Raw genomic sequence first — 24,734 nt, 5'->3', positions numbered from 1 at the left:
CGAAGGCAAAAAGATCGTAGGGAATAAGTAATCGGGTTTGGATATATGAGGTGGCCCGACGGTCCTACGTTGACGACAAAAGTCTGCTCCTTCGTAATATAGACCACTAACCTATAATTATGTGTATAGGAAGCATCTGTTATGCTGCGCGCGATGCTAGCCATGTGTTAATTAATTACAGTTACATTACAGTGAAGTTCCTCCTTCGCAAAGTTATTTTCCACAATTTTCTGGATTCATTTATTGTTGATGCGCGGCGCTACATTGGTCAAATAAATCGTCATTTTTTACCATGCACGTATCCCACTCATTTATAAAAAACATAGTGTGTAAATATGTTGCACTTTTTTTCCAGTCACACTTTTCACTCAAAAGAATTAATGGTACAAGTACATCGTAGGGCCGGGAAAATTGATCGTGCGTGGTTTAACCCAGGGGTCGACCGAGGGCAGGATTTTCGACCGAGGCCGAGGAAAATACAGTTAGTTAAGACCGAGGCCGAGGACAACCGAGGTTTCTTTTTTTTACCGAGGCCGAGGCCGAGGCCGAGGAGTGCAAATTTTGACCGAGGCCGAGGAATTTTGGCAGAAAAATTGTTGGGAAAAAGGGCATTGTTTATTAGGAAAAGCGCACTGTACCTAATCAGATTGTACTGTGTACTATACTGTGTACACACGTTAGACTCTCGAGTTGATTTATCATTTCAACCATTAGTTTACTGGAAAGCTAATAAGCAGAGCTATCCGAACCTTGCTGAGTGTTCAAGGAAATATCTATCTGCGCCGGCGAGCTCAGCAGCACCAGAGATATTGTTTTCTACAGCAGGGCACATCCTGAAGTTAAATCGCCTCAGCCTTAAGCCAACAAACTTTGAGGGGTGCTTGTTTCTCAAAAAGAACATCGGAACATTTGGGGACGACTTCGGCCCCTGTCCAAATGAATTTGAAGCCCCAAATAAAGAGGACTGTCCCCCTTCTGAGCTGTGCACAGAAGATTATTCTGATTCAGAGTGCTCAGATATTGTCATTTCATCAGACGATGAATCTTAGACTATGATATTTTTAGTTTTGTGTCCTGGTCAATTGGTCGTTTTATTTTCAATTTTACAAATTCGTTTATATTAACCTCTGTAAGTCTGTAGGAAAATTCCCAAAATTTCAACAAAAATCCTCGGTCAAATCCTCGGTAAAATCGTCAAATTTCGCCGAGGCCGAGGAATTTCGAATCTATTTTTGACCGAGGCCGAGGCGAACCGAGGAATTGTCCTCCTGACCGAGGCCGAGGAAATATCGCCATTCCTCGGTAAAACCGAGGCCGAGGCCGAGGACTCGGTCGACCCTTGGTTTAACCGCGGCGAAATTCTTGTTTGATGCAGAGTTTGGTGTTTCATTTTGGGGTTTTGTTAATAAGGAGTCGTTCACATAATATTTTTACCCCCCCCCTCCGTAATCAGTTTTACACATAGCTATTGTGTAAAAATTACACTAGCGTAATCATTCGAACCCCCCCCCCCCACCCTCAGCTGATTACGTAATAATGAATAATATGTGAACGACCCCATATCCCGTTGTCTGGAGTCTTCTCGACTCACGTCACATTTAAGGCCTTCAGTTGTATTTTTATTTTGAATGACTATATCGATCATATCTACTGATATGACATCGTTTCATGTATATTTTCCTTTTCATCATTTGATTGGAAATATTCGAATTGCCACATGGCGCTAAAGTAACAGCTAGCTAAGCTATACTTACTAAATTTGATTATTATATTAAATTTAAGCATGCGAACGCGCGCACTTTTCTACAAAAAGGACCCCGCGTTCGCCAACAACAGTACCACGTTTTTATCAATTGAGTGACGCGATGTGGGAATAATTGTAATATTGAATATTCTCAGCCTTGCTAGACCTTGCTAGACCAGTGCAGAGATGGATCATATTATACCGAAAATAGGGAAAATAAATTTAGAAGTGCAAATGGAATGAATTATGAACTAGATTATGACACCCTGCTAAATGGGGTCATTATAACACAGAATTATAGCACTAGATTAACTGACGAAGTATTAATAACCTGAATTTGTAGTTTAAGATTCTTGTTTTCTCGCTCCAGTGAACTTTTTTCTGTCTCTATCCGTTCTCGTTTGGCCCACTCTGTAGCGTTCTCGGCTTGCAGGCGTTGTATCTTTGGGAAGATATGCAGATGATACAACAGTCCGACTTTGAGGGTCGTGAAGACGCGTGCCTTAACGAATACCTGACAAGAACTACCTCATTTAGGGGCTTTGTTGGCACACACATAAGTGAAAGTGAAAGTGAAACTCTTTTACTCACGTCAGCTCGCATGTCCTTGATTTTGCGGTCCGATTCTGCGTGGCTCTCGTTTTCACCCTCTATTTCCAGGCTCAGCCGAGCTAGTTTGTCTCCTGATTCAAGCTGTATCCTAGACACCTGACAGGAGGATGTGTTAGGAGTTTGAGTTTATTGCTTACTGATCAATCATAATCACAACATTGATGTGTTCAATGAAAGTCAATGACTTTAGCCGATGAAATCACGTGAAATTCTTCTGAGACATGAGCACATCGAATGGCAACATACAAAAGGGGGTGTTGCAACTTTCTTCCAAAAGGAACAATAATTAAAAATCATGATATTTACAGAAAAAATTAAGAAATAAATAGTTTTATTGGGGTATTCACAATATCGATCGAGTGACCGCATCAAATATTCAAAACTATTTAATTGTTACACATAACTATTCACATTATGCAGTGTATACACACATAACTACTCATACATTGTGATCTAATAATTCAATCCCGCTTATGTGAAAGGGTGTGTTATGATATTGGATATAGCAGTAACATAACATCTACAATTATTAAACTTTATCCTCTAACTCACACTGAGCAAAGTGCCCCTGATTTTCTGTTTATTTCGTCCAACCCCTATTTTTATAACAACGCATTTATTCGTTGCTATGAACTAGATGGAAACAAAGGGTAAGGAAGAATGTGACCCAAAACGCCACCCAGAGCACAGAATCTCATAATACCCAGAATATAATTTAGACGTAGAACTGGGAGATTGAATAATTGAACTACATATATCTTGATAGTTGTCATGGTTTTGTTGTGGCGATTAGTGCGAGCAGCGAGAGGCTGACAATAAGGAACCCTGATGTCTCACTGTAGTTCTAAACTAGCTGCGAAGTCTCTAGACTAATCTCTAAGCGCAAAAGTAGGTATTCTACAGCACTTGCAGTATATCATATGAGTGTGATAAGATGACAAAGGAAATTTATTAAAGGGCTCGAACTACTGTACCTCGTATAATAAGTAGTTCTCGCCTAGCAACCTCATTAATTAATATAATGCTTTACACCGCTTTCTCATCAGCCCTTCCTTGTCATCTTATGCTTTTGAGAACGTTACCATCCAAATATTTCGGTCCCAATTTTGGTCGCGAGTAGGGGAGGAGAGTTGGACATTATGGTGGAGGGAGGCAAGGCAGAGTTGGACATTATGGTGGAGGGAGGCAAGGCAGAGTTGGACATTATGGTGGAGGGAGGCAGAAGACAGTACAAACAACAGCTCACTGACTTACCCATCATACTTCTTCAAACTAGTGATATAAAACAAATATTGAACGAACATATTTTCACCTATTGTAAAAATAAGTGTTTTGGCGAGGAGGAACGTTTCACATTTTAACGTCAGCAAGATTTTGTTTTTTTTGACCCCTACCTCTTCTTTCGGCGAGTTTACAAAATACGTCTATTGTTTATTGTACGAAAATTGTATCAGCATCAGCATTTCGGTCAATTTCGAAACCCCCGCTGACGTAATATGTGATCCCTCCCTAGGTCTTAGCTCTTTGATGTGCATTGTGTCCTCCGCCCTCGTGTCCTATACCCCAAACCCCATATATACATGAGGGATAATAATGTACAGTTTATTTGTCAATATTTAAACTTTACTTATTTTACAGACGTTGATATGCTGGTTGTTTCTCAATGAAAATTGTTCTCTCTAGTTCATAATGAAAAATAAAATAAAAAACACTATGGGCACTAATGTGAACTTGTCATGTGATTCTGCCATACTGTCTACCTCCGTATAAACTACCAGTGTCCTGTACCCGAATGGGTATGCTCACAGCACTGCATCCCCTTGCATTACAGGCATGTTAAATAGCATTAACACACCTGACGCCATTACCTTCCAATTTTCCCAGTGCATTAGTTTCACATGCTGTTAAAAGCACTGACGTTCCACACTCACTTCAACCAGCAACTGTTTCAATTACATGACGAATTGTTGTGGCTCTGTTTTCATTTTATCAGTTAAAATGGTTAAAATGGCGGATTGTCACTATTTCCACGCCATTTTTAATGTTTTTGGTAGTTTTCTAATGTGTTGTTGTTTACACGTGGAATATCAGCTATGTTGCTTGATCCATGATTCACATCATTATAATATAATTATAACAGACCCCCTACCTCAACTATCAATGAATTTACACAATACACATAGCTATTGTGTGAAAATTATATCAGCATGTCGATCAATTTCTAAACCCCCGCTAGGATGCTGACGTAATAATATATATGTGATCCCTCACTGCCTATATCTTAGCTCTTTGATGTTCATTGTCCCAACACTTAGTACACCTTGTGTACGATTGTAACAAGCAAAATAGCACGTACAAATCACAAACAGCACGTGCAAATCACAAACAGCACGTGCAAATCACAAACAGCACGTGCAAATCACAAACAGCACGTGCAAATCACAAACAGCACGTGCAAATCACAAATATCATGTGCCACTTGTAGCCCTAACTCACATTCCACACATTCAAAACACACATGACTTACTCACTATTTCTAGCGGATGGCATGCGAGTGGGAGGAGTACGAAAGTAGACTCAACCAACTCGGTTATGCGGAGTACGATAACGAAACACTGATCAGCGCACGTGTACACAACTTTGCAGAACTCAAGACTCTGAACACTGTTGTGGCACTTGTGGAAATAGGTAGGAAACTTTTATCACCAAAATTAGTTGCAACATATTTTCATCAAGCACATAATATCATCATGTTATGTTCTACCTTCGCTATTAAACGTTTAAAAAACAATCCGAGATTCTCACTTTCGCACATGCTGACAGTAACAAATGAACGTGTGTTTAAAAGTTGTAGTTTTAAAACCTCATCCACTCTCTCTAGGTATGGGTATAAGCTGTGTTATTTGTAACATATTAGTGTTACAACACTACGTACAGCGGCTTAAAGAACTCACCCCCCTCCTCTACTCAGCAGTCCTCATTGTAGATCTTATTGCAGGTATTGATCAGGGGGAGCAGGTGTAGGTATAACTATCCTGCCCTTTCTGGGTAACTATGTGTAGAATTTAACACCTTAAGGCCCCTTTATGCGGGGTCCTTGATCAGTTTAACTGATTGCGAGCAGCTTGCAAACGTGCTCACGGCGTGTCAAATGAAACGTGTTCCCCAGGAGATTTCTCATTAAAACAGTGGATATTTATATTTTAATATAATGGCATTGCGACACCCAGTACTATCGCAGGATTTAATGCACTCGAAAAGTTCACAATATACATACAAATTACTCCTTGCGAGTGTTCCCAGTGCTATTATATTGATTAAAGCTCACTTTAGCTCTGTAGCTCTTTACAGCTGCAGTGTGCCATGCCACATGTGGGCAAAATAACAGTGGGAGATTTCAATAATAGTGGGAGATTACACTAATAGTGGGAGATTACACTAATAGTGGGAGATTACACTAATTGTGGGAGATTACACTGATAGTGGGAGATTACAATAATAGTGGGAGATTACACTAATAGTGGGAGATTACACTAATAGTGGGAGATTACACTAATAGTGGGAGATTACACTGATAGTGGGAGATTACAATAATAGTGGGAGATTACACTGATAGTGGGAGATTACACTAATAGTGGGAGATTACACTAATAGTGGGAGATTACACTAATAGTGGGAGATTACACTAATAGTGGGAGATTACACTAATAGTGGGAGATTACACTAATAGTGGGAGATTACACTGATAGTGGGAGATTACAATAATAGTGGGAGATTACACTGATAGTGGGAGATTACACTAATAGTGGGAGATTACACTGATAGTGGGAGATTACACTGATAGTGGGAGATTACAATAATAGTGGGAGATTACACTGATAGTGGGAGATTACACTAATAGTGGGAGATTACACTAATAGTGGGAGATTACAATAATAGTGGGAGATTACACTAATAGTGGGAGATTACACTAATAGTGGGAGATTACACTAATAGTGGGAGATTACACTGATAGTGGGAGATTACAATAATAGTGGGAGATTACACTGATAGTGGGAGATTACACTAATAGTGGGAGATTACACTGATAGTGGGAGATTACACTGATAGTGGGAGATTACACTAATAGTGGGAGATTACACTAATAGTGGGAGATTACACTAATAGTGGGAGATTACACTGATAGTGGGAGATTACACTAATAGTGGGAGATTACACTAATAGTGGGAGATTACACTGATAGTGGGAGATTACACTAATAGTGGGAGATTACACTAATAGTGGGAGATTACACTGATAGTGGGAGATTACACTAATAGTGGGAGATTACACTGATAGTGGGAGATTACACTAATAGTGGGAGATTACACTAATAGTGGGAGATTACACTAATAGTGGGAGATTACAATAATAGTGGGAGATTACACTAATAGTGGGAGATTACACTAATAGTGGGAGATTACACTAATAGTGGGAGATTACACTAATAGTGGGAGATTACACTAATAGTGGGAGATTACACTAATAGTGGGAGATTACACTGATAGTGGGAGATTACAATAATAGTGGGAGATTACACTAATAGTGGGAGATTACACTAATAGTGGGAGATTACACTAATAGTGGGAGATTACACTAATAGTGGGAGATTACACTAATAGTGGGAGATTACACTAATAGTGAGAGATTACACTAATAGTGGGAGATTACAATAATAGTGAGAGATTACACTAATAGTGGGAGATTACAATAATAGTGGGAGATTACAATAATAGTGAGAGATTACACTAATAGTGGGAGATTACACTAATAGTGGGAGATTACACTGATAGTGGGAGATTACAATAATAGTGGGAGATTACAATAATAGTGGGAGATTACACTGATAGTGGGAGATTACAATAATAGTGAGAGATTACACTAATAGTGGGAGATTACAATAATAGTGGGAGATTACAATAATAGTGAGAGATTACAATAATAGTGGGAGATTACAATAATAGTGGGAGATTACACTGATAGTGGGAGATTACACTAATAGTGGGAGATTACAATAATAGTGGGAGATTACACTAATAGTGGGAGATTACACTAATAGTGGGAGATTACAATAATAGTGAGAGATTACGTGCTCGTGTTTGGGAGATATGTATTTCTATAATCTCGTCCAGTCGCTAATCTCTTAAGATACCAGACTACTATCTCTTAAGATACCAGACTACTAGTACTAAGACAGCGACATGATATCTCCAAACTTAAGCACCTATATTTAGAGGAAGAATTATCACTGAAATTTGAATATGCTGCAGTATCACGAGCTCACGAGGCTTTTATGCTGTTTGAATATCATAATACTCAACATAACTAGATAACAAATAACAATGACCTCGTACGTCAACATTTACCGTTAGTTAAGTATATTTTACCATCGTAATGATCAGCTAAGTGTATAGTTATTATGAGAAAGCATACAGCATTTTGCATTCCTTGACCTACTGAAAAGAGTGAACAGTAATGATAATAACTAGATAACAGGCAGGTAACGAACTGTGACTATTTTCAAGATAAATCCTTTTGTATTAACTAATGCAAATGTAAAGGTATTTTTATAGAATTCCAAAACTTAGTTTTCTCGACCACAGAAAACAAAAGAGTTATGCAAACACTACATTTTTAACTCCCTCAACTCAACTTCTCACATATAACCACCCAGGTATAGGATCACTGCTACAAGGGCTGACCCTCCTTCTCCTATCCTACACATCCTACACCTCATCCTACTTCTGGTACCTGGCTCCTATCACCTACACCCTCAACAGTCTCGCCTCCCACACTTCCGTCTTCTACTCCACTGTGCTGGTCACTGCCCGGACTATCATGATAACCAGACCCCGCACAGCTAGACAAGTCTCCCCGGTTCTAGTAGCCCTACTGGTGGGGTACCCTGCACTGTGGCTGGGAGTCATACTCTGGGAGGTGTGGATAGAGTGTGTCTACTGGGAGGAGAACACTCTAGAAATGATAATAGACTTGTTCGTGATAATACCCACCACCCTAGGCTCCCTGGACTACTATCTAGGCTACATCTGGACTTGTGAGCCCATAACTCCCGCCACCTCCAGCATCCTCTCTCACGTCATACCATTCGGGGTACCCTCTTTAGTATCAGGCAGTGGTAACAGCAGCTCAGGTCCTGATCCTGACACATGTAAACAGGTTCAGTGCTAAATACCGGAGAGTCACAGTCACTATCCTGATCTTAACAGCTGTGTTCCTGGTGTGTAACACGACCCAGGTACTGACTGTAGTCACTATAGACTCTCTCCAGTTGGAGTATACTACAGGCAGATACTACTGTCACTACCTGGTAGCTACCATGTTACCAGTACTAAACTCTCTGCTTAACCCTGTAGTGTTACTGGTTAGGGGCAGTGTTTTTAGCAGGCAGGACCGCAGTAGGGGTCGCTCTAATACTTTCTCTATGGGCCCTAAAGTAGCGGCTCAGAGCTAAATTGCTCATGTTTCTAGGGTAATGGGGGAGGGGAGGTTTATATATTCATCTAAACTAAATAAGGTCTTCATTTGTCCCTTTTTTATTTATTTTTGAGAAGATTTTGACCATATGTAACGTGTTAGTACTTACTACCGAAAAATGTAAAAGAGACATTTCTTAAATTATCTGAACTGATTTGTTGAACCGAATTCAAAACATTTGTATCTTTGTTATTATTTGTTCTCAGTTAGTTATGCATGAATTACACAAAAGGACACACGATCGGAATTCACAACTCACATATTCAACATAAATGACTGGAGTGTAACAGATATATAATAAGAGATTGATATTGAGACACGTACAATACATTACACAATCCATCAGATTAATCGGAGAGCACTGCCCCGACACTATATCAGAAGAATCTGAAGAATCAAGGGGGCTCTTACCTCTTCTAGTGCTTCAGTCCTCTGCCGTTTATACTCCTCCATTTTCTTCTTCAGCACTGAGTTCTCTTTGTTGTATAGCTCAGCTGACTGGCTTAGTGCTATCTTCGAACTGAAAATATTTAATTTGTGAGGAAAATGTATCGAGATTCGAGTTCTAACATATTTACAGTGTTTATCAGAAAATACAAAAACAGGGTCTGGTTGTATCATAATAGTGCATTATGAACGCTCCCTATGTGGTTACAGTACACAGTCGTGTTTTGTAATTTAGATCTTTTGCAGGAATGTGTTATCAATATTCAGTTTGATTGCACTGAAAATTACGGAGCCTGATTCAAAAATTATACTGCTTCATTTATCGTTATTCCGAGACGATTGTTGATATGCTGAACGTTTACAACATAATATATGTCTACATAATATTATTATGTAGACAATATTTAATCATAAGAGCATTAAAGTAATGATGAATCCTATTTCCTAGTATCAATCTGGAGAAGTAAAACATACGAACCATGTATTTGAGTCCAACAATCAAATCATTGTAGGTACCCGTATTTCATAGCCATGGCGATGACTGATATATGTAGTGTAAAGTTCTACTAAAATGATGATTCCGGAGACTGAGGAATTCCTGAATTTTATATAATGACTTTGCATGCTCACATTTAAGTTTCATCTAAGTTATTCAAGCATACACGATAAATATTCAAGTTTTTATTGGATTCATCAAGCAGGGTTTATAAAGTGTTTATAAGCGGTGTTTATAAAGACGGTTTTGTCTTTAATTTTCAGTTTCCAGTGCCACAGAAACTCAGAAACTTGGCAACGTTTCATTTTATCATCCATCATAAAGTAACGTTCAAATTCCACAGCCTAAACTCACATGTTTTCACACTGTGCCACTTGGTGAACACAGGTTCATATTACTAACGATCTTATATTCACTAGTCTTCTACACACGACTCCTATCTATACCGGTCACGCAGCCATGCATATAATATTTTAGATACTCAGTGTCTAAACACGCTCAATGATTAAAATAGAAAAGAGGGCGATGTCTAACAGTTTCCCGTAGTTAAATATTACTGCCCCACATCATATCTGACTGTGGATTTCTGAGCGGTATTGGATTCTCATGACTTAATTAAGATTCAAGAAGCCCCTTCTATTAATAACATCCCCCAAAACTTGGAGATTTTCCAACACAGTAAGTAATGCACATTATCAACGCAATCAAAGGCTGCTGAATTGGAGAGTTGTAGAGTTACAGAGCGGATAGTTGAATAAAGTGCTCAGAACGGATCAAGTTACAGACAGTGTGTACAGGCCTAGGCCACGGTAATTGTGGTAGTGCGTGCCACTGCTGCACGGTAATTGTGGTAGTGCGCGCCACTGCTGCACGGTAATTGTGGTAGTGCGCCCACTGCTGCACGGTAATTGTGGTAGTGTGCACCACTGCTGCACGGTAATTGTGGTAGTACGCGCCACTGCTGCACGGTAATTGTGGTAGTGCACGCCACTGCTGCACGGTAATTGTGGTAGTGTGCACCACTGCTGCACGGTAATTGTGGTAGTGCGCGCCACTGCTGCACGGTAATTGTGGTAGTGCGCGCCACTGCTGCACGGTAATTGTGGTAGTGCGCACCACTGCTGCACGGTAATTGTGGTAGTGCGCGTCACTGCTGCACGGTAATTGTGGTAGTGCGCCCACTGCTGCACGGTAAGTGTGGTAGTGCACGCCACTGCTGCACGGTAATTGTGGTAGTGTGCACCACTGCTGCACGGTAATTGTGGTAGTACGCGCCACTGCTGCACGGTAATTGTGGTAGTGCACGCCACTGCTGCACGGTAATTGTGGTAGTGTGCACCACTGCTGCACGGTAATTGTGGTAGTGCGCGCCACTGCTGCACGGTAATTGTGGTAGTGCGCGCCACTGCTGCACGGTAATTGTGGTAGTGCGCACCACTGCTGCACGGTAATTGTGGTAGTGCGCGTCACTGCTGCACGGTAATTGTGGTAGTGCGCGTCACTGCTGCACGGTAATTGTGGTAGTGCGCGTCACTGCTGCACGGTAATTGTGGTAGTGCGCGTCACTGCTGCACGGTAATTGCGGTAGTGCGTGCCACTGCTGCACCAACAAATGAGATCAAGTATAGTAACCATGTGTAAAGAAATACAGCAGTATTATGTGCTATGTCAAGTACATCGATCAACTGAAACTTCCAATTCGATACTTTTAAAGTAAAACTAACAAAGAACCTTCGGAGTGTAGGGCTCACTTACAGATGAAATATCTTTTTAATTGGAGCATTTTGGCTGGTATTAATTAAAACACGTGGTTCACCATTCATCCAGCGAACGGAATTTAAAATGGTGAACCAAACTACTAACTTATCCATACTACGACTGTTTACATGAACAATACTCCAACACGTCTTGTGCATTGTAATATCAAAGTTTAGATAAAAGATTGCGCTAGAATCTTGCGAAGGACTTTGGGCAAATGATACGGATTTTGTTCATAAATAGTAAAATAAACACCAAGACTAGATCCTTTTTCTCCTTTGGTGAGTAACTGGTTTATAGTCATATACTGCATAAGCCTGTTCAGAGTCTAATAAGAGTCATCTCCGTAAACTCTCAACTACTGAGGCGCTCTAGATCTTAGAGGGGAGATAGGTAAAATCACGTGATCTTAGTATAGAGGGGAGATAGGTAAAAACTTGTGAATTATGCATATGATCTTGGTCCAGCTAACGGAAAGGTTTGTATAGTAATTGTTGATGGTCATGGCAGCCCAACGTGGCCATATATTTTATTCTTCTAAGATATACCATCTAGTGGATTGCAGGCGTTAAATAACGCCACTAACTACTCATGTTCAGATAATGATATTGATAGTAGGAGGCTTTACGTTAATGTCATTGTCTTCTTTAAAGTAACTTCGCTATGCTAACGTGTTGCTCTCTACGACCAAAATAGATGTAAACTTTTTTACCACACGTATACGTAAGTAAAATTGTGAAGTTTTCTGGTATTTCTCTGTTTTTTCATGGTCTGCTAATTTTCTTTGGTTATTCTCAGGACGTATTTTTGCTTCTTATTCTCCATTGCTCAACCAAAATATCTTGTTTTAATAGGGGAACTGGGGACTAAATATTAATAAAAGTGGATTAATATTCGCTGTTTTAACAGCTGTCGTATGTGAACTCGAACTCCATCGTCAATTTTATTGATTTGAGCATTACAATTTATCAAATTCTAAAATGACATTTAAAGAAAAGAAAGAAAGGAGCAAATGTTAGCTGATAATATGAGTGGGGGCTGCTTTACACCCTGCTCATCCAACAAGTGGACAGCTGGAGTTATGGTAGCCACATTCCTGTTTACCATCACGCCGTTAACATTCGCTAATCGTAAGTTAACAAGATTGCCATGAATATCTTTCGAAAGTTTTGAACATGGAAATGATTCATTCAGTGAGCTTGACTACATCATTGTCTTTTTATTCATTGTTCATGCAAAGATACTATCATACTATATTATATTATCCAGCAGCAGCAGCAGATAACAATAAATTGAACTGGAAATCATTCTCTGCCAACAGTGAGGTCGATGTCACTACCAACTTCACTGGTCGTTCAGTGGAAGTATTTTTAGTGAGATTCCCCTGTGAGGATGTTGAGAATTTGCACTTCAAACTCTACATGTATGGAGCGAATAAAGATAATCAGTATGGAGGAAGAGTTCAGAATTCTCACGTCGAGCTTAAGCATCAGAAGAATGGAAATGTTTTTTGTAAAGGAGCTGGAGCAAAAGATCAGTGGGGTGGGGCCGTAACATATTTTCTAATTGAGAAGGATATGGAGTGCGAGCAGGAAAACATAATCTTGAGGTTCGTTTTTTGAGAGCAGCTTAGAGTTAGTCTTTGTACCATATTTTCATAAAAGGACCGCATTTTTCAGTTTGTCTTTATAATTGGGCTTGAAATATAAATATTCAGCCGCGAAAAATTCCAGGATTGAAAAGACAAAGGAGAGACTAACCATCTTAAACAAAATGAGAGTTCTCTACAACAAGGATTTCAACTCCAATGACGGAAACTGTCTTCGAGCTACAACGATGATCATGACACAAGTGTTCCAATCTTTCGCATATGACAAGGAATTGGGACTAGCAGTTGTTGATAATTCTATCAAAGGTTAGAACAATTAACAATAGGTTTGGTTTAAAAAGCTTTGGTGGAAACTAAACACAGCTACAGGCCGTAAAATTTTATAAATTTACTGCAGCTATTTTAAATATGGTGTTAGTGTTAATGCAAAGTCCCTTTGCATTGGGGTTTTAATTGTCACAGGGAAGGAGCATTGTATTAAAATTGAGTGAATGTCCTATATTATGTCTTATAATTGTCTTGATCACGTCGACCCTTTCGCTCGAATAAAGAATAAAGATCCAAACGAATATTAACAACACATGTTTGAACTTTAAGAATATAAAGGACATAAGAAGGGGAAAACACGAAATTATATATTCCGAACTGTCATGTTGCTATACTAGGCAATCTACACGTGAAAACAGTATACCCTGGCGGGTGGAGTAACTTCAGTGAATGGTTAGAGTGTTCCAAGACTTGTGGAGGAGGATCCCAGACACGAACCAAAACATGCACAAATCCTTCTCCCGCTAACGGTGGAAAAGATTGTCAGGGAGAAGACAGTGAATCTCAAGATTGCAACCCACAAGAATGTCCAGTTGATGGCGGGTGGAGTAACTTCAGTGAATGGTTAGAGTGTTCCAAGACTTGTGGAGGAGGATCCCAGACACGGACCAGAACATGCACAAATCCTTCTCCCGCTAACGGTGGAGAAGATTGTCAGGGAGAAGACAGTGAATCTCAAGATTGCAACCCACAAGAATGTCCAGTTGATGGCGGATGGAGTAACTTCAGTGAATGGTTAGAGTGTTCCGAGACTTGTGGAGGAGGATCCCAGACACGAACCAGAACATGCACAAATCCTTCTCCCGCTAACGGTGGAGAAGATTGTCAGGGAGAAGACAGTGAATCTCAAGATTGCAACCCACAAGAATGTCCAGTTGATGGCGGGTGGAGTAACTTCAGTGAATGGTTAGAGTGTTCCAAGACTTGTGGAGGAGGATCCCAGACACGAACCAAAACATGCACAAATCCTTCTCCCGCTAACGGTGGAGAAGATTGTCAGGGAGAAGACAGTGAATCTCAAGATTGCAACTCACAAGAATGTCCAGTTGATGGCGGGTGGAGTAACTTCAGTGAATGGTTAGAGTGTTCCAAGACTTGTGGAGGAGGATCCCAGACACGAACCAGAACATGCACAAATCCTTCTCCCGCTAACGGTGGAGAAGATTGTCAGGGAGAAGACAGTGAATCTCAAGATTGCAACCCACAAGAATGTCCAGTTGATGGCGGGTGGAGTAACTTCAGTGAATGGTTAGAGTGTTCCAAGACTTGTGGAACAGGAAGGCAGACACGAACCAGAACCTGCACAAAGCCTGCTTCTGCTCACGGTGGATCTGAATGTGTAGGAGAAAACACTGAGGAACAGAATTGCAACTCACAAAGCTGCCCTATTGATGGCGGATGGAGTGACTATGGAGAGTGGTCAGAGTGTTCTAAAAGATGTGGAGGAGGATCCCAGTCAAGAACCAGAACCTGCACAAAGCCTTCTCCTGCTCACGGTGGAGCTGAATGTGCAGGAGACAGCACTGAGACTCAAGATTGCAACTCACAAGAATGCAACATGTCAGATGATAATACAACATTTCTCAAATCAAGTAAGAAACTTTATAGCTAAAATATAGGGTATTATTTTATAAACAATAACGTCATGTTCCTTGATTTGAGGTCAATGCAAGGCAGATTAAGGCACTGTTTTGTATTGATCTTAAAGTTTCACGAAAGAATTAATTGTTGGAAAATCATTTATTTGAAACGCGTTGCCCAGTTCTGCATAAGATTGAAACAGATTTGATCAGAGATGAAAGGAAACTAAGAGCGATACTTTTTATAGTTACCCTTTCAGCTAAGAACTTTATAAACACCAGGTACTACCACCTTCATTTCCTGCTATCCTTCATCTCAAATTCCCAGAATTCATGTTATGCACTATGTAACGGACGAAAGGCTCGGGCACAAAGATCTGTTCAACACGTAGAGTGGTAAAAGCCACATTTTGTTCGCGATTGGGCTGGGTTTTCCAGTTTGATAGGAGTGCCGAGTCGTTGAATTGGAGTTTTACTACTCGCCATGATTATTTATATAATGGTGATCTAATTATCCTGCTAACTTGTCCACTCTGATAACCAGTCCTACCATCACGTGTACCACAAACCTATCTAAACAGTTCTCTATATTTTACTGCCCCAAAGCGTAGTTTTAACTCTTCTAATATCTACCCTTGTGTGTCCTACGACCTACATGCTTCCAAATTTTAAATCCGTCCTTATTTCTTGCACAATGTACTGATATGTTACAAACAGAGTGATGTATTCACTATAATATTATTATCCTAAATAAAATTATATAAAATTCAAATGTAATCTTGCAAAACGTGAGTTTATTGCCTGGTTCCTACAGTGAACAGTCAGCTTTGGTAAAGTTGGAAATGAAAAATATATAAAATCAACGCCAAATCAATCATTTACTTTTAGGTGCAAGAATTTACCCGGTTTTTTGCAATTGTGAGATCATCGGTCAAAATACAATAAATACACTAATGTATGAACACAGAGTATAACCTTTCTCTAACCGTCGTTTGATGCGGTATACTACACTTATAACTATACGTCCATCATCAAAATGCTTTGTGAGAGAAATCACACACAAAGTTTCAAGGTTCACTTTGTTATCAACGACATATTAATGTATTAGTTTTCCAAGTCCTGACGATGATGCCGTTGGTTTTTGTGTTTTTAACGCTCGCTAGTTTACATTTTATCACGACGGAGTGTCAACAAGAAGCGGTGCTACCATCATTAAAAATAATCATCAACCAAAGTGGTGTCAAGAAGCTGGAAGATGTGCTTCACAAGAAGATGAGGGTATTCGAGGAAAAGTTGACGAACAAGGGCGCAATAAAATTCCTTGATATCTCGTCCAGCAGCTACAAAGTAACGGATCTGCAAGTCTCGGAAATGACATTGAAACGTCCGGAAATACAGATCGTTCCAGGAGTCGGATTAAAAGTGAGTCAGAACATTAGTTCGTCTGTTGTTGAGGGGGACTATGAAGTTAAGGCATTCATTTTCTGGGTCAACGGAAAGATCACCATGAAGATGTCGCTAATGCTCGAAGTGACAGCAGGAGTAGATAACTTAGCAGAGGGGCAACTGGCAGCCGTCAGCAAGGCGTGCAGTGTTACTTTCCGCTCATTTGATCTAGACTTACATAATAGCATATACTCAGCTGTTGCCAGCCTAATGGAGGGAACCATCACTAGACAAATCGAGATAGCTGTTTGCGAGCACGTGGAGAAGCAGTTCGGTGATTTAAACATAATAGACAACATTCCCTTTCAAGATTCGATAGAAAAAGACAGTCCGGGTGTTATTTTTGAAGCTGACAGGATTGAATTTTACGCAAGACTTACCAAAGATACAAATCTTCATCAAATGCCTGGTAAAACGAACGAAGGTAATTGGGAGATATGCTTGATTTTATCGAAAGAACTCGTAAAAAACTCAGGAAAAGAAAATATGCATAAAATGGAATTTCTGAAAAAGGCCAGAAAGTTTGTACCAGCACTAAGTGAAGAAAACTTAGATTTTAAAGAAATGGAAAACTTTTTGAGAATATGCTCTGATTTGGACCTCGACGAGGTGATGATAGAATCCACAGAGAAATTTATCATGCTTAAAATATGATAATGCTTATTTATACAATACTAGAAAACCCGTGGCCACAGGGAGGAACCTAATAGTATTCTTTGGCAGTCAGATTAAATCGCGTCAAAAAACATCCTACACAACCGAAGATACAGCGAATTAAAATGTTGCTCGCACTAAACAAAACGTAATATGGTTACTATGCAACTACCTATTTCTCGTCTAATTTGCACGTGGGCGGTCGTACAAACGTACATTGTACATTGTACAAAGATAATTCTGTGAATTATATAAGTAAGATTATGATACATTTTAAAAATTCCTCGAAAATATTTGGTAATTTTGGGGAAATTATATCATGTTAAGATGGTCCTAATGTACCGGTCAAATATTACGTCAACAACCATTTTCAGAATTATACCTCTTGAACTACGCCAGCAATTTTACAAAACTATTGTGTGAACATTTAGTACCAGTAAATTAGTCTTTCTGTAAATTTAGGACGCCGAAGACACTCTTCATTTAAATTATTTCATTGAATTTCGTTCTGTTGTTAATTTTTGTTGCATTATTCATTATTTCATTTGATCAGTAATCACGCCAAAACTTCAATTCATTTAAGTTATATTTATTCAAAAACAACTGGAAAATGTAAACCACAAAATTTAGTTTATCTTGTGTAGCTCCCGAAAGGATGAACGGAGAATTTTAAGATTAAATGATAATAATAAATGATGTTAAACAGCACTATGTAGTTAAACTTACAGTCCGGAGATGTTGTCCAAATAACCCTAAACCTACACTTATACACTAACATTATCTCTTCACCTCTTCAGATCATCTGTAACATTCTTTTTCTCAGGGGAATACTCTTTTACACCTACTGGTATATATGGTATCTGGTATTCTGTCCTTCGATAACACAATTTTAAACTTAGTATTAGTAATTTGCTGTACACAAGCCTTGAGCAAGTCACAGTAGTTCCTTACCTGATCGTTTATCATATTTCATCAGTAGGCTGACTTATGTAATATGTGAACATTTCTTTTATTCAAAAGACAGAGAATGAAACCAGGGTGAGAACGTCAAGTAGGCGAGAGATGATGAGATAGGTGCCTCCCAACTGAATAATTCAGCACACGTTTACATTGAACCTATCATATCTAATGGAGTAATGGGAAAGGTTCTATAAGGATTTGAATAATTTAACATATACTTTGCGAACGATGGTATGGGACAATGCCACAAAGCCATCTTATAGCGAGTATCCTACGTTCGTCGTTCGAGCACACTCTTCTCTACAATTATGTAGATATTTTCAGAAACCAGTCTGGAGCATTGGGAGCTAGCTTTGCTTTCAATGACAGTTTATACTAACACAGAGGGGCAGCGAGGAACCCTATCTTGCCCTCATATTGTGTCCCAGCCAGCTTATCGCTCAGTAGTCTTTTGAAAGCTCCTGCTAATAAAATCATTTCGTATCACTTATATGTTTTAAATATCCCCCTCCAGGCTCAGTAGTCAGTTTGATACGTAAAAACCGATTAAATAGATCCAATCAGTTCAGATGTGCTTGTGGAGCAGATTTGATATTTATGACTACAAACTCAGATAATATAATTCTAATACCAAGCTATCCCGGACGTGCGCAAGGCATCATCAATTAATTATCAATTAATTCGATTAAGCAGGATGCGAACAAGACTACGATCATGATAACATCTACTGTTTTGCTTTTAGCGATCATTTCACCACTACTGGCGGGTGAGTAACTCTGCTACAAACTGTTTCTACAGATTGTCATTGTTGATACTTTGATACTTTGATAGAATGATAGATGGTAATATAATGCTTTCGGGACAAATCGGTGCTAACAAATAAAATAATAAGTTTGAAACAAGTTTCTCCAGCTAAATACAAGGTGACGATTTTGACCTCAACTGAATCCAACTCTGGAACTAATTCGAAATTCTTCTACAAAATCATCGGAACAACAGGACATACAGGAGAGCACGTGACTGATAACCCGGGGAATGATAGAAACTCTGGCGACACAGATATTTGGACCTTTAGTGACAATGCTGACATCGGGGAATTCCAGTGTATTTCCATCAGAATGGATGGAACTGATGGGTGGCTCATTCATACAGTAAACTCTTCTTTCTTACTTATGCCATTTTAAATTAGACTGGCTCGACCAAATTCCACTGAACCTAGATTTTGTTACATTGGACTTGTCTGTATTTATTCATAATTTCATTCATGACATCGCTCTGACATCGAAAAACTCTGTTTTTATGGATTGTTGTATGAGCGGAATTTTAATAATGTTGTACTTTAGATGGCGTTGGAGAGTCATAACATAAGGTTTTGCTCCTAAAACTTACGAAAAAACACGTGCTATAATAAGTTATCATAATACAAATTAAACTGCAACACTTTACAGATCAGTGTTCAAGTAGACGAAAGAAAAGAATTTGACTTTGTAAATGGAGAGAAAATTTGGATTGATGATGAAGCAGAATTAGTATTACAATTCTGTAGACCTGATAAAAGTAAGTTCCGATCTATAATATATATAATAGTAATATAATAGTATAGAAATTGAAATTGACCGAAATTAAAAAGTAGTCAAGTCCTTCGTAGTGGAATACTTTTGGGGAAAAAATTCAACGGACTTTGATTTTATTTGAACGGACATTAAATTAACACTGGGGCCTCCAGCGTCCAATTAATGACCGTTCAAATAAAGTCTGGTAAGGTATGCTCTCAGAACTGTGGGGCACAATTAGTGTACGAACTTAAAAAGTTTGCGGCTTCAAAATTTAATGTGGGAATTATAAAATTTCATAATTTCCAGATACATGCCCTCCTTTCCACCCCTACGTTTACAACAACGGGCAATACTGCTGTCAATCTAACATGGAGAAGGACAATGCTCCTGATGGTACACAATGTGATGGTAGTGTGCTTCGGAGAGACAGTAAGTGCTGTGTTGGTGACAACTACATCAAGTGTCCTAGCGAAATATGCTATCAAACAGGTACTTTCATTAATTAAACTTTATGAATATTAAGGACATAAGAAGGAACAAAAGGTATTCTGTATTATATGAAAAGATGTAATATTTAGAAAATGCACCTATCTATCTTCCACTATCTCACTAAGTAAATATGTAGCATATACTTATATACCTTTGTAATGAAGCTGAAGTCTGGTGGTTCTAATTGTATAAGGAAATTAGTTAATCTCCATTACTGGACCCATCAAAACTCTTACTATACTTTTAAGTATCAAGCATTATATTCGTTCATATTCCGAACTGTCATGTTGCTGGCCATTTTACACGTGAGAACAGTATACCCTAACAATTATTGACTAAAAGAAAAATAGTAAAAAACAGTTCGATTATAGGCGGATGGAGCAGCTATGGAGAGTGGTCAGAGTGCTCTAAGGAATGTGGACCAGGAACCCAAACACTAAACAATATAACCTGCGCGAATCTTGCTCCTGCTCACGGTGGAGCAGATTGTCAGGGAGAAAGCATTGAGACTAAGTCATGCAAAACTAAAGACTGCCCGGTTAATGGCGGATGGAGTGGCTATGGAGACTGGTCATTGTGCTCTACAGAATGTGGACCAGGAACCCAAACACGAACCAGAACCTGCACAAATCCTGCTCCTGCTCACAGCGGGACTCAATGTGACGGAGATGACAGAGAATCGCGGAATTGCAATACTCACTCTTGCCCAAGTATTTGTAAAATTCTAACTTAATTTTAAATTTCACGTTGAAGTCTACTACATAAGGGGGATAACCCCATCAGACTGAAAATATAAACTTGTCCAGACTCAAACTGAATTGTAACAAACATAGTACATTGTTTTTAATTGTAAACAAAAAGAGAGTTTTAAACTTTCATCACTCATTCAGGTTGTACGGGACTAGATTCAACCTGGGAACACGCTGTAACAGTTACACAGTTTCCTGTTGAAGCAGCAGAAGTGATCAGAGTGAGCTGTAAACCTAGATATAACAACTTAGGAACACGGTCTATGACATGTATTAACGGAACGAGCTATGAAGTAGTTGGTAGAGAAACAGCAGACCCTCCTAAATGTATGAAAACAAGTAAGTATTGCATGTAAGGCTCTAGAAATATCTTATATACATATTGTTCATATCTCTTTAATCCATAATTTTATTCGTTATCTTTTTGTGTCGGTATCTTCAGTTCAAAACAAATGGGAATTTGCTTTTGAACCGAATAAACCAACAATTAAATCGTACACAAGCACATATTATTGATAACACCAGACATGGGCGCCGGCGTCAGATGATCCGCCGGCAGTGTGGAGCCCTTACTCGCTCTTCGGCGGCTGCGTGATGGCAGCGTGGACTGAATTTGAGCCAGCCATAGCTTGATATTTGCGGAACTTTTTAACTCCGTATGTACATCAATTAACATATGCCTTTTCATACCAATTAACATTTAAATGATTGGGGAAGAATCATGCAATACTTTAAAAATAAAAATCAACCTCCTTGAAAGTCACGATAGACGGATGTAAAATCCGGATTGGAGTGTTGTTTATGAGACATGAGTCGCATGGTTGCAATGTATTCTTGTGTTAATTTGTATTGATCCCGTTTGATGCGACAAGGAAAAATGCTCTTATCAGGAAAGGAATTTACTCAACGTTTCAATGTTACAACATAGTATTCGTGATCTGTTGTAACATTGAAACGTTGAGTAAATTCCTTTCCTGATAAGAGCATTTTTCCTTGACGCATCAAACGGGATCAATACAAATTTACACAAGAATACATTTTGTTTCTGACATGGACAGTTTTCATATTCCTTGAGACATTCCTATCTGCATGCATTTTCCTGAAATTGTTCACTTAAGTTCACAGATGTGTTATTCCAGTCACAAAAGTTGGACTCTCGTTTTATCCAATATCTTTAAAGTTCCGTACAATTGCAGTGCTAACCAAGGTAGACATTCCGAATTCCTACAACTACAAGATAACGGTGAACTGCAAGGAGGGGGGGGGGGGCCAGTTTGACTACGTGTTCATGGACTCTGAGAAGAGGGAAGCACTGTGTAGCACAGACACGGGCTAACTCCCTGCTTTAAGGCTATTGACCCCACTGACTGAAAAAATATCTTCTGATATTTATCGATTAAACGTTAAATATAGTAATTTTAAAGAAACTGATGATATGTTCGTAATTATTCGTTTTGCAAATATTTTCAATATTATTCAACGATTTTTTAAATGTGTGATGCAATTTTCAATAATCGCAATTTGAGAATTTGATTTAATTTTACTGTTTTAATTTTAAACCATAAATCATTGAATATATATAGTATTATTTATTATACAAAGTACTAATAATATTATTTTAAATTTGTCATTATAATTAAATTATATTCGGGTGAATAAATTCGAATTCTAACTAAACAGGTTCTTGGGTAAATTGCCAGAAACAAATAGGCTACTTCTAGCTCATAATATAAGTTTGTGCTTGCGAGCAAGCAGTTCTCAACTCTTTCGATGTTTTTACCCTGTATGAGAAATAAACGAGATGGGAGATCATCAAGATAAAGGCCTGTTAACCCTGTATCAGAGGGACCACATGTAACGTTAAATGTAGCCTTCATTTGAAAGTAGAGCGGTTGTTTCAAAGTTTCAAGCCGTAGCTGTAATTATTACATAGAATAGGTTGGAAACTCCTTTAGCTATAAAGACTGCTTACACATCAACCCAAGAGAAGTAATAATTTCAAGCTGAAAACGTGAAATTTTCTCATTTTTTCTCCATTGTCATAATCGTGATCTGCTGTAATGAATGAAAAGTGTTTAAACATCAAAATTTTCGCAGGAAAAAATCAGAAATTCAAATAGTTATTATCACATCACACGTGCAGTGGTAGCATTAGGACAGATACTTCCTCTACAACGTGACACCTTCTGAAGAAATCGTTATACGTAAGAATTTGTTTAGTGATTAGACATGCCATGCTGAATTTTGAATAGCCAAATTTCGTAATATACCCAATATTATAGTATTTTGAATTATCAACTGTAATTACCACAACCGAAGCTTGAGTCAGTTGCAAAGTTGTAACAAGATGTCAGCTATATTTTTATATTCTATTATTGAAATGGAACAGTTACTGTGGCTCATATTATATATTATTCTTCGACCTCAAATATTCTGGCCATTGTATTACGTCAATTTCAAGTTCCGTGGCCTGTTGCGCGTACTGTTGAGCAAATTCGTAGTTGTTCTGAATTGTGTAGGGTCAAAACTCAAAATGTTTATAATGACGAATTATAAACCTTCACAGCTACGGTAGTGAGCGAGTTAAACACGTACCTGCTAAGTCTGATACTTTTGAGATAGATTACATAATTATTTAATTATTTGGTAGTTGCATTTAACTTACTGGTTAAGTATCCAGTAAGGTGCATGTTATCAAGCTTTTACTTTCATTCTATCAGTATAAAATCAAGTAACAAAGTTCTACTTATTTTAAGTGTTGTAACTCTCTGATGAATATTGTCACGGACATTTTGTATAGTTAACCTTTGCAATCGTTCTTTCTGTTGGAGTAAAGTTTACAGTTGTTTTAATATCGAGTTTTCCGTAACATTCATTTGATTGATCTGAATTTAATCAGTTATGAAAGCCTGACCACAAGTCTTGCTTTTAATAATGACAATGATGAAGATGACTCTAGTGACGATAGTGGTCCTGGTGATCATAGGGCCTACCCTAGCTGGTGAGTACCTTGCTATCATAATAATGTGTTTGAATAGCAGGGGATAGCTCCATCAAGACCTTATCCATACTCAAACCAAGACGTAACAAACACACATTATCGTATATCAATTGCTCGTATTATAGCACATCCTAAATCATAAATGTTAATTAAATTCTAGCAACAACAAAAAAACTCTAACCAATTAACCAGGAAATTGTAACTTGGGCTGCTGGAAAGACAAAAAAACCAGAGCAATAGCTGGCGGCAAAAGAAACTACGACAATCCAATAGAAAAATGTTACAAATTCGCCAAGGAAGTGGGCTATTCAGTGTTCGCAATTCAAAACGACAAGGAGTGTTTTACAGCCGAAGATGCTCATGAAACCTACAAGAAATATGGAAGAGCAACTAACTGCGAAGATGGAAGGGGAGGTTCCTGGGCTCTAAACGTTTACCTGGTGACTCGTGAATGTAAGATATTTCAGTCATCAGTAGACTTACAGACTTTATCACTGTTTTTCAATGAATTATAACAAACAGTTAGATAATCGTTATCATGATTATAATCTAACGATGCCGTTAAACAACACTTTGAATCATTGATATAGTTTTTAATTCATACAATAACGAGGCAGTCTTTTAACAGCAATCGACAGTGTTATTAACAGCAATTATTAAAAGCAATTATTTATTTTGTATCACCTAATCCACTTCAGGTGTTCAAGTTATTGTTTCTAGCAAGTTGAACCTTTACTAATCAATATTATACAGTATATAACACAAATATAAA

The 24,734-nt window shown here is 38.6% G+C and overlaps 4 protein-coding genes across 10 annotated transcripts in view; 3 read left to right on the top strand and 1 right to left on the bottom strand.

The window, feature by feature from the left end:
- The window catches only part of LOC134815900 (coiled-coil domain-containing protein 102A-like), a 90,904-nt gene that overhangs the window by 18,986 nt on the left and 47,184 nt on the right, over positions 1-24,734 (bottom strand). For 4 of the 7 annotated variants that reach the window (XM_063824523.1, XM_063824532.1, XM_063824515.1 and 1 more), the window contains exons 7-9: positions 9,302-9,410; positions 2,336-2,452; positions 2,076-2,258 (exon numbers count right to left, since the gene is read on the bottom strand). In XM_063824523.1, coding sequence (XP_063680593.1) covers positions 2,076-2,258; positions 2,336-2,452; positions 9,302-9,410 — 409 coding nt within the window. The remainder of the gene's footprint in view (positions 1-2,075; positions 2,259-2,335; positions 2,453-9,301; positions 9,411-24,734) is intronic. The other 3 variants (XM_063824555.1, XM_063824548.1, XM_063824540.1) reach the window with 1 other exon arrangement.
- Positions 3,496-9,061, top strand: LOC134823085 (uncharacterized). Its single transcript, XM_063834437.1, has 4 exons — positions 3,496-3,564; positions 4,897-5,044; positions 5,238-5,354; positions 8,070-9,061. Exons 1-4 carry the CDS (start codon positions 3,496-3,498, stop codon positions 8,582-8,584), a joined length of 849 nt encoding a protein of 282 aa, XP_063690507.1. The 3' UTR covers positions 8,585-9,061.
- The window catches only part of LOC134823063 (uncharacterized), a 54,197-nt gene continuing 42,597 nt past the window's right edge, over positions 13,135-24,734 (top strand). The window contains exons 1-5 of the mRNA XM_063834416.1: positions 13,135-13,200; positions 13,325-13,506; positions 14,061-15,119; positions 16,216-16,977; positions 24,155-24,415. Coding sequence (XP_063690486.1) covers positions 13,169-13,200; positions 13,325-13,506; positions 14,061-15,119; positions 16,216-16,977; positions 24,155-24,415 — 2,296 coding nt within the window. The 5' untranslated portion in view covers positions 13,135-13,168. The remainder of the gene's footprint in view (positions 13,201-13,324; positions 13,507-14,060; positions 15,120-16,215; positions 16,978-24,154; positions 24,416-24,734) is intronic.
- On the top strand, positions 18,865-22,531 carry LOC134818781 (netrin receptor UNC5D-like). Its single transcript, XM_063828429.1, has 7 exons — positions 18,865-18,933; positions 19,080-19,318; positions 19,616-19,724; positions 20,030-20,212; positions 20,584-20,922; positions 21,103-21,300; positions 22,158-22,531. Exons 1-7 carry the CDS (start codon positions 18,882-18,884, stop codon positions 22,295-22,297), a joined length of 1,260 nt encoding a protein of 419 aa, XP_063684499.1. The 5' UTR covers positions 18,865-18,881; the 3' UTR covers positions 22,298-22,531.

The sequence above is a fragment of the Bolinopsis microptera genome, chromosome 1, assembly GCF_026151205.1.
Source record: "Bolinopsis microptera isolate Bmic1 chromosome 1, MBARI_Bmic_1.0, whole genome shotgun sequence".
Classification (NCBI taxonomy): domain Eukaryota; kingdom Metazoa; phylum Ctenophora; class Tentaculata; order Lobata; family Bolinopsidae; genus Bolinopsis; species Bolinopsis microptera.
The sequence above is the reverse complement of the archived record's forward strand: the minus strand, read 5'-3'. Positions and strand labels throughout refer to the sequence as shown.

Bases quoted from the DNA above. Each gene is read 5' to 3' on its own strand.
- LOC134823085 (XM_063834437.1), top strand. From the start codon at position 3,496: ATGGTGGAGGGAGGCAAGGCAGAGTTGGACATTATGGTGGAGGGAGGC. The intron at 5,045-5,237 runs GTAGGAAACTTT...CACTCTCTCTAG, and splicing joins TGTGGCACTTGTGGAAATAG to GTATGGGTATAAGCTGTGTT. The intron at 5,355-8,069 runs GTATTGATCAGG...ATAACCACCCAG, and splicing joins CATTGTAGATCTTATTGCAG to GTATAGGATCACTGCTACAA.
- LOC134818781 (XM_063828429.1), top strand. From the start codon at position 18,882: ATGATAACATCTACTGTTTTGCTTTTAGCGATCATTTCACCACTACTG. The intron at 18,934-19,079 runs GTGAGTAACTCT...AAGTTTCTCCAG, and splicing joins CATTTCACCACTACTGGCGG to CTAAATACAAGGTGACGATT. The intron at 21,301-22,157 runs GTAAGTATTGCA...GTACAATTGCAG, and splicing joins TCCTAAATGTATGAAAACAA to TGCTAACCAAGGTAGACATT.